At 34.1% G+C, this 19,901-nt stretch overlaps 1 protein-coding gene across 48 annotated transcripts in view; it reads left to right on the forward strand.

The window, feature by feature from the left end:
- SOX5 (SRY-box transcription factor 5) overlaps window positions 1-19,901 on the forward strand; it is a 995,306-nt gene that overhangs the window by 854,090 nt on the left and 121,315 nt on the right. For 28 of the 48 annotated variants that reach the window (XM_072765770.1, XM_072765744.1, XM_072765748.1 and 25 more), the window contains one exon: window positions 14,013-14,133. In XM_072765770.1, the coding sequence (XP_072621871.1) occupies window positions 14,013-14,133 (121 nt within the window). Of the gene's footprint in view, window positions 1-14,009; window positions 14,134-19,901 lie in introns of all 48 variants that reach the window. The other 20 variants (XM_072765737.1, XM_072765759.1, XM_072765736.1 and 17 more) reach the window with 1 other exon arrangement.

Consider the following 19,901-nt stretch of genomic DNA (forward strand, 5'->3'; position numbering starts at 1 on the left):
GCAGTATAATCACATTTATTTTCTTATACAAAATACAAATAATACATAGTTTAAATATATAGTTATTTTACTTGAATTTTTAGTCAAGAAATTTTTTTAAAGATTTTATTTATTTATTCTTGAGAAACACAGACTGAGAGAGAGAGAGAGAGAGAATGGCAGAGACACAGGCAGAGGGAGAAGCAAGCTCCACACAAGGAGCCCGACATGGGACTCAATCCCGGGACTCCAGGATTACGTTCTGGGCCAAAGGCAGGCGCTAAACCGCTGAGCCACCTGGGGATCCCCAGTCAAGAATTTTTTTAAAAAAATTAGCATATACAAGTTCATGTCTATAAATTAAACTGTATTCTTCATGTGTTTTCATACCTTTTAGTAACATTGCTTTATATATTGATATATGGATAACAGATAGCAAAAAAAATTCAACTGTATTTAGTAGCACATGATGTTTCATATTTGAACTAATTTCCTAATCTTTTAACATATGAATTCATTCCATACGAGTCATAAAAAATTGCAGTCTTATCATAAATAACATCTAACTGCAGTTCTTACGGTATTTCAGTAAGGACACATCAGACTTATTTCTCTCATCTCCTGAGGAATAATGAAGTGCATGAAACCTAACTTAGCATCATTGACACTAAAACTAGGGTCTGAGGAAGGTAATGAGTTGGAGTTAAAGATGGCAAAAGCTGTACGGCATGCTTTAGGGTATTAACTTTGAGAAAAAATGTTAAATCTTGAATGAAAATGAAATAAAGCCTAAAACCCCTTGTGTAAAAGAAATGTTTTAATAAACTAGTTACTCCTATTGAAAAAAATACAGGCTGAAACATGAGTAGTAGCTTTTCCTAATAGTAATTCTCTTTTAAAATAATTGGTGTAATTGCCATAAATTGCACATGTACTGTATGCTAGACAGTAAGCTGGATATTGTGGATACCAATATGAGTTTGCTATGTCCTGCCCCTAGGGCAGCTTACTCATGGAAACCAACACAGGTAATTTCAACTTAGTGGAATCCTTATATGGAGTAGAGGCAGAAGGAAATGGCTTGTTGAACACAGCATATGCACTCTTATCTGTTTGTCTTATCAAACAAACAAACCCTAGTTTGTTTTAGGATTTATTTATTTATCTGACAGAGAGAGAGAGCACAAGCAGAGGGAGGCACAGCAGGAGAGGGAGAAGCAGGCTCCCCATTGAGCAGGGAGCCCGATGTGGGGCTCATTCCCAAAGACACCAGGATCATGACCTAAGCTGAAGGCAGATGTTTAACCACCTGAGCCACTCAGGCACCCCTGTTTTTTGGGGGGGTTGTTTTTTGTTTTGAGATGGAGAAATTGGGGTGAGGGGGCAGAGGCCGAGGGAGAGAGAGAATCTTAAGCAACCCCCTGCTGAGTGCAGAGCCCTGATCTTGACCTGAGCAGAAAGCAAGAATCCAATGCTTAACTAACTGAGCCACCCAGATGCCCTACTACTTTAGGCTTTTAACATCTTCTCTTCCATTTGCCTGGAACACTTTTCCCCGGGTTATTGAGGTTTATTGTGTCTGTTCTTCCAGATTTTTATGGCACTGTTAGCATTGATCCCATATTTAAATTTGTAGCCTCCATCCCAGCATTCCTTTTCCTGTAGTGTTTGTCTGCCTCATTAATTGCAATATTTCTAGACATGAGAGCAGTACCTAGCACAAAGCAGGCACTCAACACATGAATGAATATATTTTGCTTGGGGAGTTTGGGTAGTCTTTAAAAAGACAGTGATACTGAAGTTGGGTTTTAAGGAAAAAGTAGTCCTTGAGTAGAAATCAGGTGAAGTTTTCATCTTCACCTCCTCTAATTTTTTTAAAGTTTTTCTTTAAAACTTTCTTTTCTTTCTTTCTTTCTTTCTTTCTTTCTTTCTTTCTTTCTTTCTTTCTTTCTTTCTTCTTTCTTTCTTTCTTCTTTCTTTCTTTCGATTTATTATTCATGAGAGACACAGAGAGAGAGAGCCAGAGACATAGGCAGAGGGAGAAGCAGGCTCCTCACAGGGAACCCAATTCAGGACTCGATCCCGGATCCTAGGATCAGGCCCTGAGCCAAAGGCAGACACTCAACCACTGAGCCACTCAGGCGTCCTGTTCACCTCCTCTAATTTGAAAACAGATCCAAGAATAAAATGTCTCTTGTCCAGAAATAATCTGAAATCTAAAGAGGGAAGTGTAAAGTAACACCAGCAAGAAATAGAAAATGTTAAGATTTCATAATCCAATGCTCACTTCATAGAATAAATACTGGTGTTATAGGATATTTCAGCAAGAAGTAAACTAATAAAGGTCAAAGTAATTGGTAATGATTTCAGGAAACTTTGAAATACATGTTAATTTTATATATACATTTTATGAAATTCAGAGTGAAAAAATTTAAATTTTTTCAATCATTCTTTAGTCACATATCAAAGAACTTTTTCCCGTTTTCTACCAAAATAGCCAACAAAGTCTCACAATTTAAGATCTTTAGGGATCTTTACGATAGCAATTCCTGTATTAAATATTTTTCTATGCTAATCCAGGCACTATAATGTTCTATTACATCTCTGTTTTTCAGATTAATTTTCAGATTATTGAAGTATATGTATACATACTGAAAATTTTTAAAGAACATTGTGGACAGAAACTATAAAGCAAAATAAATTGTAATATAAAGATGAAAATCAAAGTCAAAATGATACCCTTGCCATAAAAAAAATCTCTTAAAACATAATAGAACTTTATCTTTTAAAGATAATTTAAATATGATCATTTTTTATGCTGAGCAAATATATGGAAATTAATATTGATGATGTTTCTCTACTGTTTTTCTAAATCAGTATTTTTATTTCAGAAAATTATTTAATTTTTGTTTTATAATTTTGCCTAATAATTGAGCAGACTCAAAAATTTAAGTTCTAGACTTGGCTCTAATTTTGGCTAGTGTGGTCATGGGTAACTCTACAAATTATTTGTTTTCCTATCCAATTTCCTTATTAATAAAATTGAAATAACAACACCTGAGCTAAAAACAAAAAACAAACCAAAAAAACACCTGACCTACTGATCTCCAAGAGGCAGGATGAAGTATAAATGAACTAATTTATGTGCAAGGGCCTCATAAAAATACAAAAAAATATTCTAATATTATAATTTGAAAGCACATTTAATGCTGCTTCAGATAGTAGTAAAGTTGTATATTTTAATATGATCTTTTAAATTTTATTTGTTTTTTTTAATCAGGATACAGTTCATATTTCATTAAATTCACTCTTTTTTAAAGCATACAAGTCAGTGGTTTTTAGTATAATCATGGTGTTTTGTAACCATCCCCACTGTCTAATTCCAGAACATTTTCATCACTCCAAAAAGAAACCCTGTACACGTTGGCAGTCAGTTACAGTTTAACCCTCCCCACAACGTGATAATTTTTTGAGGTGTAATATTTTAAAGAACTTATGTTAAACTGAGATTTATGTTGCATGAGGAAAAAAATCACTAATAATCTATTATAGGCCATCTAGCAAAACATCATAATTCAGAAATCAATAAATAGTGAATTTTATTAAGTTTTCTAATGATAGTGTCCTGAGAAATATAATTGAAAAACATATTATATTTCATGTTGTGCATTATATTTTATGTTGTCTTTCATTTGCATGTAAATTACAATTGACATAGTAATGCATGATATAAGATTGTATTAGTATTTGCAAAGCCTGATTCTGTTCATGCAAATAGAGAACCATGCACAATCATATGAACTAGACTGTTTTGTTGTCAGGAACCATGATAAGTAATACAAATAGTTACACACATTTGAAGAAATAAATAGAGTTGCATTATAAAGAAAGACTTTGATTTTATCAAGTAACAGCTATCGAACTACATAAAATATTGCCATTAAGAAACGGATGATAATCTAATCCTAAATAATGTATCATTTGAGATATTTTAATCATTGCCTTTTTAATTCTTTCATTCAGCTCAAAATTGTCCTTGGCAAATGAAATGGCTGTTTTTCCCATACTCTTTCACAATTGCTTTCTTATTTAACACCATATTTTTGCCACCCTCAAGTTTCTATGATTATCAACTTTTAAAATAGACGTTTTTCCTTAAGTCAGCAAATATACTTTGTTTAAGCATGTTTTATATTTATAAGAAATGCCATCATCTTGGTTGATATGAATTTAATGTGTATTAAAATGATGCTGCATAAAAATGTAATGCTTAAATTTTGAAAATAAATAAAAGGTACTATTAGACAAGAAAACTATACAACTGAAACCTGCATGGTATTAAGAATGAAATTTCATGGCCTTAAAGTGACAGAGGTCTTAATTCTACATCATTTGAAAGTGGTTGTATGCTAGTAACAATGCCAACAATAAACACATCATGCAAAAGTAAAAATGCAATAGTGAAATGAGCCATTGAAAGGAAGAGTCAGTGACCATATAATATTTCAGTTTCTATTATCTCTAGTAGCAATCTGGTTAAAAAGAAATGACAGTTGCCCTGAAGGAAATAAAGTGGAGGTATTATTGTAGTAGTAGTTTGGAAAGAAAATTGCACTGTCTTGACTGGATTATTTCTCTATCCTTGCAAACCATCTCCACCTCTCTGTGGTGCTGCTTCTTGCCTTCTTTATACAAATTGAGTTTGTATCATCTAGACTCATAGGGCCCAGGGGCCCTTTGGTGACAGAGAGGAGGAGGAGAGGGGGGATTAGAAAAAGAAAATGTGACAGGCAGTTTTGAAAAGAAAAGCAATTTTCCTTGTGGGTCTGTTCCGAAATAGGAGTTCTTCAACGCAATATTTTGCTTCTGCAGAGCAGTCTGAATCAAGTGCATGCTTGTGCTGTTTTGCAGGGCTTGGCGCTGACAGGTTTTATTTAGGAGGGGTGGGAATACAGGGGGATCGGATGTGGCGAAGTTACTAGTTTGGCTCTATCAGCCCTGGAGGCAGAGTTAGCACTTGCAATGGGACAAAAGTATTTGTAGTCATCAGATAACTTTGCAGTCAGCTTCAATAGCATCACTCCTTTCTTTTTTTTTTTTCCTACTTTTTTTTTTTTTTTAATTTTGGCAGCCAAGCTCTTAGTAGAACCATCTGTCTTTCTATTAGTATTTTTGAGGCCTGTTTTGAAGCCACTTTGCTTGGCAAAGTCACTTTCATCCTTGGAAACGATTTTTAAAAAAAGTTCTGTGGCTTTTTGCCGAAGAAGAGTACTATGTAAAAAAATCCACATGGCTGTTCATTTTTGTTCTAAAAGAATATGGCTACTTTGTCTTTGTCTTGAATCACATGAAATTAGAGACCATACAACTCCAGTGTGGCTGTTGGGAAGTGAAAGGCAGACATTGCAATTTTAAGCACTGTTTCTATGTCCCTGTATCTCTCAATGAGATCTTCTTTAGTCTTCCTAGTAGATTAATTGGAAAATAAATGGACTCCTTTATTCTTAATTTTAGTATAGTTTTTTTTTCTTTCCTAAAGACCCTTGCGTTAGATAGGATAAACTGACAAATCTACTTTCTGTTCTACAAAATGAAAAATCACAAACTGTTACTAGTCATTGAGGATCCCATGCCTCTTCTTGCTAATCATAGAAAATCAGCTTTGTTTTTCCAGTTACTCCAGTTTGGGTAATTATATCCTGCCTACCTAAACCCCTCTTGCAATCTCACTTGGCTATTACCTTCTTCATTTTCTCAGAAACTACTGTGTAGCATCATTGTGTGCTTCTAAACAGCTGCTAAGTTCCCTACTGAAGGTGGCAAGATTTCAGTTGTAGATGTACTGATCCCTAAAGATGATGTGTGCTTGAACACAACAGTACTCATCTGACTAAACTCTCGAGGAACATTGGAAAGTTTTAGATTTTACATTTGATTTGTAATTGTGATGACTTAAATTGTATAGCTGCCTTTTATTTCAATATTTGTGTGTGTAGTCTGAGCAAATTTACCACCATTGTTGCTTGAACAACAAGAAGTTTTCTAGTACTCTTTTTAGTTGTCCATGGTTTACGTTCTTTTTCATTTCTCTCAATGATGATCCCAAATTCCCTTTCCTTTGCTGAACTCCCTTGTTCAATCCCAGTCTCTCTCATTTTGGGCATGTAACCTTGCCTTCATCACTGAGGCCTGATTTTCTTTACCTTCTCATTTCCCTACATATAAAATATCCACTTAAATAATACCAAATATCCACTCAAATAACACCAATCATGAGGGCCCAGAGAAAGAGTTGTTAGTCTCATTCAAAACTAATCCCTACATGCTGCCTTGCTTTTTAGCCTCCTCTGGAACTTTGGTCCACCAATTGATTTCTCTTTCCTATGTTTAAAATTCTCAATTTCTGTTTGCTCCTTTCAGTCAATAAATGTGCTAAAAACACTGCTACCTAATAAAGTCTATGCATCCCTATGTAGCTACTGTCAGATGTGTCTCCTGACTTCTCAAACCTTCTCTGAACAATAATCTACATTGGTGTCTTCTTTTCTTTTTTTTTCCCTTGTCATTGAGTCTGCAACTTTTTGCAATATGGTTTCTACTCTCTCTTCTAATGGAACTGATATTGTTAGATTCATCACTATCCTCTAATTAACAATTCCAAAATATATTATTTTTTGTCTCTAAAATACTCTTTATGCCATGTGTCCACTTTTAGTCACTACGTCAGACTTGAAATTCCATTGTTTTTGTGACACTGTACTCATTATTTTATTTTACCTCTCCACTCATAGATTCCTCTTCCTTTGTTTATCCTTGAATCATTGTTGTGACCAGGATGATTTTAAGCTGTTTCTTCTCGTTATACTTTAGACTTTCTCTAGATTGTTTAGTTCACTCTATCAGCTGCTGACTCCCCAGACCATAGTCTCTAAAGATCTCTTCCCTAGCTTTAGACTGGAGCCTTATCTGTCTGCTCACAAGATATCTCCAATAGAATTATATTCAGGTACCTCAAACACATAATATCTTCATTTCCATGAAAACTTGTCACTACCTCTGTGTGCTTTTATTTTGGTATAAATAGTTGTGTAAACTAAACATCTGAAAGTTATTTTTGACTCCTTTTATTTACTATATATATTATTCACTGTATACAAACATTTTTATTCGCTATATATAAATATATATTTTATTCACTATATATATAAATACTTAGGTACATAGATTTCTTAGGTACCCACACATATATAACAACCCCCCATTATCAACGTCTCTCATCTTTAAAAAATGTTTCTTGGCTTTTTCTCCTTATTCCTGACCCTCCTATTACTGATCAAGCCCTCATAATCTATTGCCTGGTTGACTCTGTTAGCTTACTAGTTGATCATTTCCTACCTGGTCTCTAAGCTTGGTCTTTCAAATTCCTCCCTATACCTATCATAGTACTCTACCTAACCTACTTAAAACCCGTCAGTGGTTCTCCAGAGCCTAGATTGGGAATTTCATGCTTTTTACCCTGATACACAAACTAATTCAGATAGACCTTCTCACCACTGCTTCCTTCTTACATTTTTTGCTAACCCAGACTGCTCAGATGGCATCCCCTTCACATGGTGCTTTTTCTTCTCCTTATTTCTTTGTTCATGTCTCCTTCTTTGCTTAGAATTCTTTTCCTATACTCCCATCTCTTTGCTTGACTAACTCCTACTTATCGGTTCAGACCCTGTACCTAGTGGACCTGTCCCCCTGAGGCTTGTCTTGATATCTCCTGGCCAAAGGAGTCTCTCATCTGTGCTTCCATAGTATCCTATACAAGTCTCTGTTGTTCACTTAATGGTAGTGTATTATAGTTACCTACCCAGATGCTCCACCAGACTCAGAGCTCCTAGAAAGGAGATATCATCGCATGTGAACTCATCTTTGCATCCCTGGTTACCAAAAAAAAGTGCACATTCTTTCTTCTTCTTTTTTTTAATTGCATTTTTATTAAAGAGCTGTTATTTATTCCTTCATGAGAGACACAGAGAGAGAGGGAGAGACATAGGCAGAGGGAGAATATATATTTATATATAGCTCCCTCCTCGCAGGGAGCCCGATGTGGGACTTGATCTGGTCCCGGGATCATGACCTGAGCCAAAGGCAGATGCCCAACCACTGAGCCACCCAGGCTTCCCAAAAGTGCACATTCTGCTTAGTGAAAATGTTGATTGAATGAATAAACTAATAAACTGAGCCATGTGAGTGAAAACTAAATTAATAATCTTAAGTACCTAGTTGATATATTAGTTTCAGGGAGTCACTAAAGGGGTTTGCAATAGAATATTTACATAAAATATAAATATTTAACTAGGAATAATTGATAAGTATTAACTTGGTTTTTTACAAGTATGGTAATGTGGCTGGTTTGTATTACATTTTTAAGATTTTCGAGGGCATGATTGCACTATGTGGTGGAATGATAAAAAAATGTTAAAACAATATGTTGTCTGAAGGGAAGTAGCCTCTTAAATTTATTGTGGGTTGTTCTAACTAGTGAATAACATGCTACCTATAAAAAGAACTAAAATTTTGTGACAAAAGAATTTTATTGAAACTTAATTATAAATGTCACACATTTTAAACCTTAATTAGAAGCTTAAAAGGAATTTCATGCATTAAGTGAAAGAAAATAAACTAAGTTATTAGTGAATAGGATTGGAAATATTCAAAACTGCAAATATGTAAGTGTGAATTACTAACCCTGTAAGAAACTAGTTTTAAAATTCAACCAGGAAAACATTATACTGTTTTGATGCAATGTGTCCCTTTTCTCCCAAAGGGTGACAAAATTTCAGTAGCAGTTAACTGAAAATCAATTAAGATATAGCAGTAATACAATTGGTACTCATTATTTGCACTACTTATGTTCTATAAAGTTGCCATGAACACTGAATTAGCAAATACAAAACAATTGCTCCTGGGGAAGGTGTAGTTAAGTTCCTGAGAGCCTTTAGTCACACCATTTTCATAACTTGATCTATACATAACCTTGTGTAATGTGTGTTTCTTTTTAAAGACACCTTATTAATATTTATTATTGATTTTATATACATTTTAAATAGTGAAATTACCAACAAAATTTCCTACTCCTTTGTGTATGTCTGTGAGTGACTGCAAAGCACTGATACAAGTACATTTGGTGGTGAGGGGAGGGAACAAGTAAATTTAGTGAATAGGCAAATTTGCATATATAGATTCTACAGATAATGATCAACTATATTTTGAAATGCATTTTTAGTTGCATATGTGGATTAGTCACACACTTTGGATTATATTTATTTTACTGTTTATCCTCAATTTTAGTGCAATACTCTATAATCTGTTGTATGATCATCTAAAGAAAACCCATCATTGGGACTGTGAAATTAGACTTATTCTTCATTATTGTTCCTTTCTTTCCCTCATGATTTCTCTTTCCCTACCTCAGTCAGCTTTCCTCATTATGTGGAAAAAGAGTACTAGATTAAGAGTTAAGAGTAGTTCCAATATTAACTTTGCCTCTACCTTAATGTAAGAACTTGAACAATTTATAGGCCAAGGCATTATTTCCTCATCAGCAGAATGATTGTGTGTGCCAATCTGTAGGATCTTTCTCAACCTTAACACTCTGTTATTCTATATATTTGGAACTTGGAAAATTTAAAATAGTGACACAAATTATAAAACTAAAGCAAAATGCATTTCCATAATCATAATAAGACAAAAGCTTAGAATACACAGATTTTTAAAAGCACTGGGATTCATTACAATTTATTTTTTTAAATATTCAAACTTTTACCTGAAAATTATTAATAATTATTAGGGTTTAAGTGAATTACCTGGATATAAACTATCACACATGAACAGTCTGTGTACTAGTTTAACTAGTTAAACAATATAACAAAAAATCCCTTTATAATAGCAATAATTTTTTTTTAAGATTTCATTTTTTTATTTTGAGAGAGAGATTATGTGAGCCGGGGGAGGGAGAAAGAGAATCCCAAGCAGACTGTGCCCAGCATAGAGCTGGACACAGGGCTCAATCCCACAACCCTAAGATCATGACCTGAGCCGAAACCAAGAGTCAGACACTTAACCGACTGAGCAACCTACGTGCCTCAGAAATAAAAATATTCTCAAACAAACATAAATGTAAAATTACCAAGAAAACTACAAGAATTATATGAAGCAAAAGAAGATTTGAATAAATTGAAAGATATAGCCTGTTTTTGGCTATGAAGCCATCAGGCTAATGAACTCAGATAGAAATCCCATCTCCTAAAATTAATGTGGAAAAATAAATGTTAAACAAAAAGCCAGGAAATATTTGAAAAAAGAAAATAGTAATAATAGAGTAGTAACTACACCTATTATTAAAACATATTGTAAAGGTATAATTAAACAACGTGGTACTAGAACATGATAAGCAGGCATATCTGTCCATTACAGAAATATGTAATAAATTTCTAATGTATCTGGATTACTTTTCCATTTCTTCATGCATGCCTAATCCTAGAAGCATGGACATACCATCCTGTATAAGACTATTTAGCTATGGCTTAAGAATAAGAACACAAAGCAGTTAGTACTTTATGCTGTCACCCTTCTTTGGTGAAATTGGATTCCTTTCTGGTCATTAAATAACTGCTGTCCACAGGCCTTTTGTGGACATTTGGAGTTGGTGCACAAAGATGTATTTTAAAAGATGGGACTATACAATTTGTTCTTCTTCTTTATTCATGAATTATCCATACATATAATAGTTTCAGCTGCTGTGCTAAGCTCTAGAGGTACAGTAATAAGTTACAACCTCTTTCCTAAAGAAGCTCATAGGTCATAAGGGAGACTCGAGTTATACAAGTAACTATTATTCAATACAGTAAGTATTGTATTAGCTTTATGAGGTTAAAAGAAGTAACAGTTCTTTCTGCTTGAAAATTGGCACCACAAGAAAGAAGTGCTTCACAGGCAAACACATTATGTGGGTCTCAAAAGCCTTTGAAAAATAAGTAAAATTTTGCCAAGAAGAAAAGGAAAAGAGAAATCACTCACAACAGAAGAGAAAATACTTTTGAACACACTCAGGCATGGAAAAACACCGAGTATGCAAGGAACTCTTCATGGTCCTTTGAGGTAAGAGTACAGCTCTGAGGAAGGGCACATATCTGGAAAGATAGACTGAAGACAAATTGTGAAGAATCTTGAATGCCACGCTGAGGGATTTAGTTGCTGTTCTTTGGGTAGAAACAAACTATCAAAAGTTTCTCACAAAAGGGACATAAAAAAACAGATGAAAGACTCAATTAGAAGGAATTCTATGGATCGAGTCCCACATCGGGCTTCCTGCATGGAGCCTGCTTCTCCCTCTGCCTGTCTCTGTGTGTGTGTGTGTGTGTGTGTGTGTGTGTGTGTGTGTGTCTCTCATGAATAAATAAATTTTAAAAATCTAAAGAAAAAAAAAGAAGGAATTCTATGAGCAACCTAGCTTAATATCTGGCTCTAAACTGTAGGCCCCAGAACCTGTAAAAGTCAGGCAGTCTCCCTTTCAACTGCTTACATACCCAAAGGTGCTTTGTAACTCAAGGCAAAATGTGAAGAAGACAAAAAGATTTGTCAGCAGTGACCAAAAGCATTCTCTAAGACCATACTTCTCAAATCTGGATGCACGCTGGAATCATCAGGGAAACTTTAAAAAAATGCTCATGGCTGGGTCTCACCCCTATTGATTCAGACTCAGTTGGCATGGGATGTAGTCTGGGCACTGAGGAGGTTTCAAAGCTTGCCAGGTGATTCTAATATACATTCAAGTATGAGAACTACGGCACTAAAACAAGAACCTATTGTTTCTACAATTCTGGAAGTTATTTTTTCCCAAATTTTAAGGTATCTGAAATTTGGATACTTTTTACAACCCTTATATGCGTTTCATTTGAGGCTCCTTTCTTCTTTCTAAAATGCTCTTGTTAAATTCATTTGTACATCGTCTTACTGATGCTATCTTCGAAAGGAGGAGACATACTGTATAAATTATAATAACTTACAAACAACAAAATATAAAATATATACAGGAGTTGGTTTGCTGTTTGTTTCTTTGCTTGTCATTCTGCTCAGCATCCTCTTCTTGCACTGAACTAGCAGCCATGCTGTTTTTCCCTCAGATGTCTATCTCTTGTTTTAGACCACTTATTCCTACAAACTTGCTCAATATGTAGTCTCTAATTTGAGTCTTTAATCAGTTGTTTTCCATTGGTTTCTGCATAAGGTATGTCTTTCCTCCAATATGCTCAAAAAATGCTGGCTGTAGTGATATATACCTTCTGCTCTAACCCTAAGACACTGTCTTTTTGTATTCCTGTTTGTTGTTGTTCCCTTTTAGTTTCACTCTGGTGACAGTTATAGGTTTAAAGTCCTTTTGGCTAAAATAAATGCTTTCCAATTTGGAGTCATTGTGGAAACAGATCTCTCATTCTTGTAGTGCTTATTTTTCTCTCTGTCTCTGTGTCTCTTTCTCCCTCCTTCCCACCCTTCTCTCAAACATCCCCCGCAACCCACAGCGCACACACTCAACAACCAAAATCTCAGAAATATCTCAGAGGTTTACTGCGAAAGATGAAATAATGGACAAACTGAAGGTGGACTTTTAAAGTAAGAAATGATGAGCGTTACGAGAATCACAAGTTCCTCAGGAATGTTCAGTGCCAATGAGGAAAGGGAAACAAGTCAGGGTTGCTGTTAGGATTAGCAACTGAGTGAATTTGCAATCTTTTCTGGATATTTGTTTGTCTTAGTTTTGTATCATTATCCCCACTGTAATGTAATGGGCATACATTACATTGAATCTTGCTTTTCTTCTTCACTCTTGTTTCCCTACTGACAATTTCATTTTCTTGTACATAGTATGTGTTTTTTAAATATTTTCTAAATAACTGAATTAATGTGTAGAAGGAGGAGTAAGGGAGAATAAAGTGTCAGATATGTGATTTTTTTAGTATGATCGTAAATTCGTGGTTATGTATTTAGTGACAAATGCTAACCCATGATCATGTTCACTAGGGTGATCTTGCTTAATTAAATATTTTGGAGTAGAATCTTACTTATTTTAGTGATAAAAATCTTTCCATTAATCAGTAATGTGACATTGCTGAGGAAATGACTGTATTAGGTGATATTTCTAGAAATCTCTGCTCAGTTCAAAGAAGATAGCGATTCTGTTGTGCTGTATTATTTATTTACTGATGTGAAAACCCCATATTCTGAGAATGACATCAGCAAATGAAAGTATTCCAAAGATGACGACCAAAATAGAGACCATGTGGTTTGATGAGTGGTTCAATTGATTGTAAAACGATAGATGGAAACAAAAGTATAATCGGAATGGGGTTTAAGGGACTGGACTTTAAACCTGATCTAACTGTCCCATTCCTTGGCCTTAGATGAATCAATTTTCTTTTGGCCCCAATTACCTTTCTATAAACAAATTGGAAAGTCTTGGTAACTCTCTAAGCTTCTTTCCCAGGTCTTTTGTTCAAAACATTTCAATATTACGTGAACATGATAATTACCTTCAAATAATGAAAAGCTAGTATATGTAAAATGATACCAGTTTAGTTAGGTGTGTTTTAGAAGATAGAAATAGCCCTAAAAAAAAAAAAAAAAAAAAAGAAATAGCCCTAACAGGATTTACAGAAGGAGATTTTAGTTCAACCTAAGGGTAATTTTTTGACCATTATATTAATGCATAAGTAAAAGCTTTCTTGTATGAAGGAGTGATGCTTCATGTAGAATAAATAGGGAAATTATTCATCAAGTGAGAAAATGAGCTGCTTGGTAACACCTCCAACTATAGTATACTCTAATTTTCCTAAGACATGACCTCAGGCCCAGTGTTTGAGCAAGCTTATATCCCAGTTAATTTGAATTTAATAAATGGTCTTCTTTTGTCATAAAGTAAGGAGGGTGGGAAACATGGAGCACCAAAACTTCGTCTCTTTGATTCGCTCTATAACGTTCAGCAGGTTCAAGGTCAACTGCCGCCATTAATGATTCCCGTGTTTCCTCCTGATCAACGAACACTGGCTGCAGCTGCCCAGCAAGGATTCCTGCTTCCTCCAGGCTTCAGCTATAAGGCTGGTTGTAGTAAGTACCACTGATTTTCCATTTGGGAGTGGGTGGAGGGAATGGCTTTAAATTAGGCAATTTAATATTCCTGCCACACCAAGAAATGAGATCACTCATATAGCATTTTTATTTTAAAGAGGAAACACACAGAAAGTATAGAAAAGAATTTATGTTGGTATTTAAAAGAACTTAGATTATTTCTATGCTTCTGAAACCAATGTTTGCTCTTTATATTTCAGTTTCATAACTTCCATTTCCAGTGTATTTTTATAATATGAATGTAATTTTCAGGTTTGGTTTGTTTTTGCAAAGATAGGAATATGCTCTTCAATTGCTTTCCATTGCCTTTTAAGATAAACTCATTTTTCCTAATGTGAATTAGTTGGCCTTTCATCATCTATATCTTCCCTATGTTTTTAGCCTAATTTCTCAGGAGTCTTAGTTCTTAGACCAAACCATACTCTTTCTTGACTCTGAACTTATATTGTCAATGTTTACTTTCTTCAGTATTCTAATGACCTTCCAAATCAGATCAGGGGAAACTTACCTAACCTAGTTAGATCCCTTTCTCCTAGTTCCTTTGGATCTTGTGTATTTTCTCCTTTATTTTAAGTGTAAGTTCTATGAGAGCAGGTGCTAAATCTGTCTTATTCATTCAATTTTATATCTAAAATTTTAGTACAACATTCCATTACCTGTTGAATGAATGAATGAATGAGTGACCACCTCATTAGAAACACTACAAGGACATTTTTACACTAAATAAGAAGTCTTACCAAAATAGCTGTTTGTATTGCTTATTAAGTTTAGATTTTATGACTTCTTTTTTTTACCAAAACTGAATTTGTATATTATTAGTTTGGGAAACAGTCTAATACCTCACTTTCTAAAATCTAAAAGGCCAAAATGCCAACTATAATCCAATAAATAAAAAACATAACAAATTCCAAAGAGAGACTATACTGCTAAGCAGCTTATCTTTCAGAACATTATTACCGTGGCCTTAAAGATACAGAACAGGCGAGTTTATTGGAATACTTTCATTGATAAAAGTATATGGTTTCACTCATATGGGTAATGTAAAAAATAGTGAAAGGGATTATAGGGGAAAGGAGAGAAAATGAGTGGGAAAAAATCAGAGAGGGTGACAAAGCATGAGAGACGCCTAATCTGGGAAAGAAACAGGGGGTAGTGGAAGGGGAGTTGGGTGGGGGATGGGATGAGCACCGGGTGTTAAACTATATGTTGGCAAATCGAACTCCAATAAAAATTTTTTTTTAAAAAAGCAAAAGAACATAATTGAAAGCAATTAATGAAATATCATCTTTTAGCTATTCATATAGAAGATTGCTTTGTAAAATCCAGCGTATTTGGGTTCATTTATATGTTAATAAATTGCCCCATTAACATCTTGCTGTGTGTCAGTACTTACTGCAGTTGAGAAACTCTGTCCAGCATTACTAGAAATCATATGTAAGCTTTCTGCTAAATGGTGTTTTGAATGTTCATATTTTAACATTTATTCCCAGTCTTTAAACCATTCTTTATATAATATCGAAGAAATGGGATGTAGTTTTTTAAATTTTAAAAGACATGAGTAGATTGCAACTACGGAGTCTAGATAAAAGTGAGCTGAATTCAGGACTATAAAAATTCACTCTTGTATGGTATTTTGCCTTTGCAGTTTTTAGATTTCTTTTGCACATCTTTTTCTTGACCTCAGGTTCGTCTGATTTAAGACAGTGTTCTCACTCTGGATCCTGAATTTATTCATTTAATATTATTTCCACATCAGTCTATCTCTGTAGATTGATTCATCCAGAAACACCAACATATTTTTACAATTAAGGACTATATTTATATTCTAAAGATTTAAATTATAAGAGTAATTTATATTCTAAATATAGAATTTCAAACTCTCTTGCCACACTAAATTCTGAATTTTTAACCATAAAATATTTTTTTGTTTTGTTTTGTTTCCATTTTCCTAAGGAATTACTATTCACATTAAACACATGTTGCCAATGTGTTTTTTGGTAACCTTGGTTACTAAAGTGAAGAAAAAAAGACACTTTTAAAAATCATCAGTTACCTCAGACTGCACCTGCAATATATACATATAGACTAGTTCTGTTTTCCAGAAAGAAATTTTTTTAAGCAACTGTAGAAATAAGTCCCATTAGCAAATATTGTGCTAAAGAGAAAACCATATTGAGTATGAACAATAGCATAACTCTAGGCCTGGAAAAGGTCAAGAACACCTCTCCTTCACTCCCATTTGACAGAGTTGGCATACTAAATTTGTTCGGTGTTAATGTGACGTGGCATGGAGAAATTTTTCCCTTTCTAAAATTGTTCATATATTAACCGTTTGATATTTATACCTTTGGTGTTTAAAATTATAAATAATACCACTTATTTTGTAACCTTGGAAATAAAATAGAATAAAGCCTTTATAGCTGCTGGCAAGCTTGAAACTAGTATCATGCCAAACTCTAAAACTTAGAATCCAATAGGAAGAGAAAGTACCACCCTGTTGACACTCCGGCAGTTTGAGTCAGTTTGGGTGGAATCAATAGTCTAGACTATTCCTCCTTCATCACAATTCAAGAAAGAATAGAGATGAAGAAGGACACAAATCTTGCCATCTCTCTTCAGTTGCTTTCTTATTATTTTCTCTCCATAATTGTCAACCATATGTGACTTCTCTGCTTGTCGGTTATTTTAATTTCAGTATTATTACATAGTTCTCAATGAAAGAGGCTGACCAACTCATCTTGATTTGACTTTCAATATGAAACCTGTATTTTTTGGTATCAAAAATTTAAATGCTTTTCATCAATCCATTCATAGAAAGTATCGATGGTAAATTTTTCTGTTTAGACTATGTGACTTGATAAAATAAAATAAAAATCTTGGGAACCACACAAGAAAGTTAAATTTTTTTCAACAGGGAAAAAATAAAATAAAAACATAAGTTCAGGGCACCTGGGTAGCTCAGTCAGTGAAGTGGCCAACTCTTGATTTTGGCTCAGGTCATGATCTCAGAGTCGGGGTCTACTTGACTCTCTCAGCAGGGAGTCTGCTTCAGGATTCTCTCAAAATCAGCATTCTCTCTCTCTGTCTCCCTCTGCCCCTCCCCCTGCTTGCTCATTCTTCCTCTTTAAAATAAATAAGATTTTTTTTAAAAAACCCAAACCAAAAATCATTGAAGAACATAATCATAGATGAGTTAACATCTTCTCTTTTCCAAAAAAAAAAAAAAAAAGTTATAATTTGGACATAAAAGTATTTTCTTTTTGAGAAATGTAATAGTAGAAATATGGTGTGGAGTGGGACCCACAGTATAGAGTTGCTGGATTCTCTCTTAACTGCTAGAATGAATGTCTGTAAACCATAGAAAAATAAATTAATAGCAGTACAGCCAAAGATTTCAGAGCAAACTGTCTAGATAGAAAAGAAGCTTTAAAGAATGTTGTAGTTTACTCTTACCCATGAATATGTAGATAAATTCACAAATATTGATGTAGTATTATCAAAATCTCATATTCTGTTCTGGCATTTGCTACTAATGAAATCAAATATGAAACCACACTTCTTCATGGATCTATATCTAGTTATTTCCTATTTATTTCTTGATATCTAAAAATACTTTCAAACTCCTAAAGAGGTAAAAATAATGGTAGATTATTAAACTGAATATTCTTAATATATAAAATAACATGAAAAGAATTATGTAAAAACATTGATTTGATCAACCAACTCAATTCACAGACCATTCCATTCAGGGGAAGAAATTAATGAAATAATCTGTATATTTAACTGGTTAGGTCTATGAAAACTGTCAACTAAGTTACTATTTGTAGACACATCCCAGTTTTTATATTGCATAATTAAAAACCTCAATTTTTTTTTGAGAGAAAGAACATGTACATGAGCAGGGGATAGGTGTGAGAGGTAGAAGGAGAGGGAGAGAGAGAATATTAAGCAGGTTCCGTGCCTACTGTGGAACCCATTACAAGGCTCAATCTTATGACCCTGAGGTCATGACCTGAACTTAAAATCAAGAGTCAGATACTTAACCGATTGAGACATGCAGGTGCCCCCAAAAATCCCAATTTTTAATTATCTTTGTAGGTACTTGCTCATATGAATCAGAAAACTCTTTAAATTTCTTGAAATAAAATTTAAAACTAAATAAGGTTCTATCTGCTGAATAATAAAATAAATACTGTACAAATAAACTGGTTCAAATACACCTTGGATGGTTGAAGAGTCCAAAGACATAGTCCATTTGCCTCTGCTGGAAAGTCTGACTAAAATCCTAACCTCTTAACCAAAGGCTCCAACTTGTGAACCACAAAACTTGTTTTAGGTACATAGTTTTGAAATAAAATGTACACACTTTTGACACCCACAAAATAGTTTCATGTTGGCTATAAGATACCACTTTTGTGTTTGCTCATCTTGGTAGAAAAAATCTAACAAAATTTAAAATAATTATGAATGTGTATGTTAGTTTTAGCATGTTAAACTTGAGAGAGACTTTTGAGATAAGGTGGTTGAAGGCCATAAGTTTGATTAATACCACTTCACTGACTCCAACTTCCAGTTCTCTTTCCACAACACATGGCTTCCTCTTACCCCACCCTCAAGGTTAAATGCTGTTCATTCAGAATACATAGTTTATAGGCAGAAATGAGAGGAATAGGTGTTTCTCTTTTTACTAATAACTGCAGTCCTCTGCCCCTCTCCTTTCTGTTTGGGTGTAAAATTTCTAGTCATATAATTGTAATAGCTGCTTTAGAAATTTTTTGACAGGAACGCATTTTATTTGGAAATAAAAAAATCTACAGGAAGGCAATCCAATAAAATAACCCATTTTCTATATACAGTATAAAACAAACAGTTGTAAAAGAGTTGGCTCGAGAGTTTAGCCCAAAGTGTCAAATTGAATGTGTCACATAGCTACAGATAGTCTTTGCCCATACATGGGCATGTGCCTAGTGCTAAAGTTCCTGAACTGTGTGCTAAATTACCAGAGTGCTTTTGCTAATCCACAGAGGCATACAGCATTTTTAAAATTTCAGGAAAAATACAGAGACATTCATCAGACACTACATAAATTACCTAATTTTTGGACCTTACTGCTTAACAAAATGAAGCAGTTGGGTATTTCTCTTGTCCTGTGGGTGTCATGAAAAAGTTATTGAGCCACTGATGGTGCCTGAATCCAAGAAATTTTAGGAACTTTTGGCGTAGTCTAGTATATATTCATTTAAAAATTTATTATGACCTTTTTTACTGGAAATTTATTGGTGTTGACCTATCATATTACAACCACAGAACAGAACATTATAACAAAATGTATCTTGCACTTACAGCTTAGGAACAATATTGTATAGATAATCAGTTAATTCATTTGTCTATACCAGCTGATTCCTATGTCTATGTAATTTCAAACATTTAATTGTTTTATTCATTTTGATTTAACTAACCCAGTGTCAAATAGGCAACTACTAGTTGGAAGGCACTTGGAATGAAAGAGTATGGAATTGGAGTCAAGTTTTGCCTTGTTCTGCTACTTTGATTGTCCTTGTGCAGGTTACTGAGCCTCAGTTTCTTCATCTATAATATAGATTAATAACTCACTTTACTGAACTGTTACAGAGATTAAATAGGATTATATATGAAGTAGTGCCTAGCATTGTGCCAGCAAACACAGATCCTGTTTCAAAAGGAAAAATAAAAAATTCTAAAACCACACCTGAAAATTAATTATACTG

The sequence above is a fragment of the Vulpes vulpes genome, chromosome 8 (assembly GCF_048418805.1).
Source record: "Vulpes vulpes isolate BD-2025 chromosome 8, VulVul3, whole genome shotgun sequence".
NCBI classification, from domain to species: domain Eukaryota; kingdom Metazoa; phylum Chordata; class Mammalia; order Carnivora; family Canidae; genus Vulpes; species Vulpes vulpes.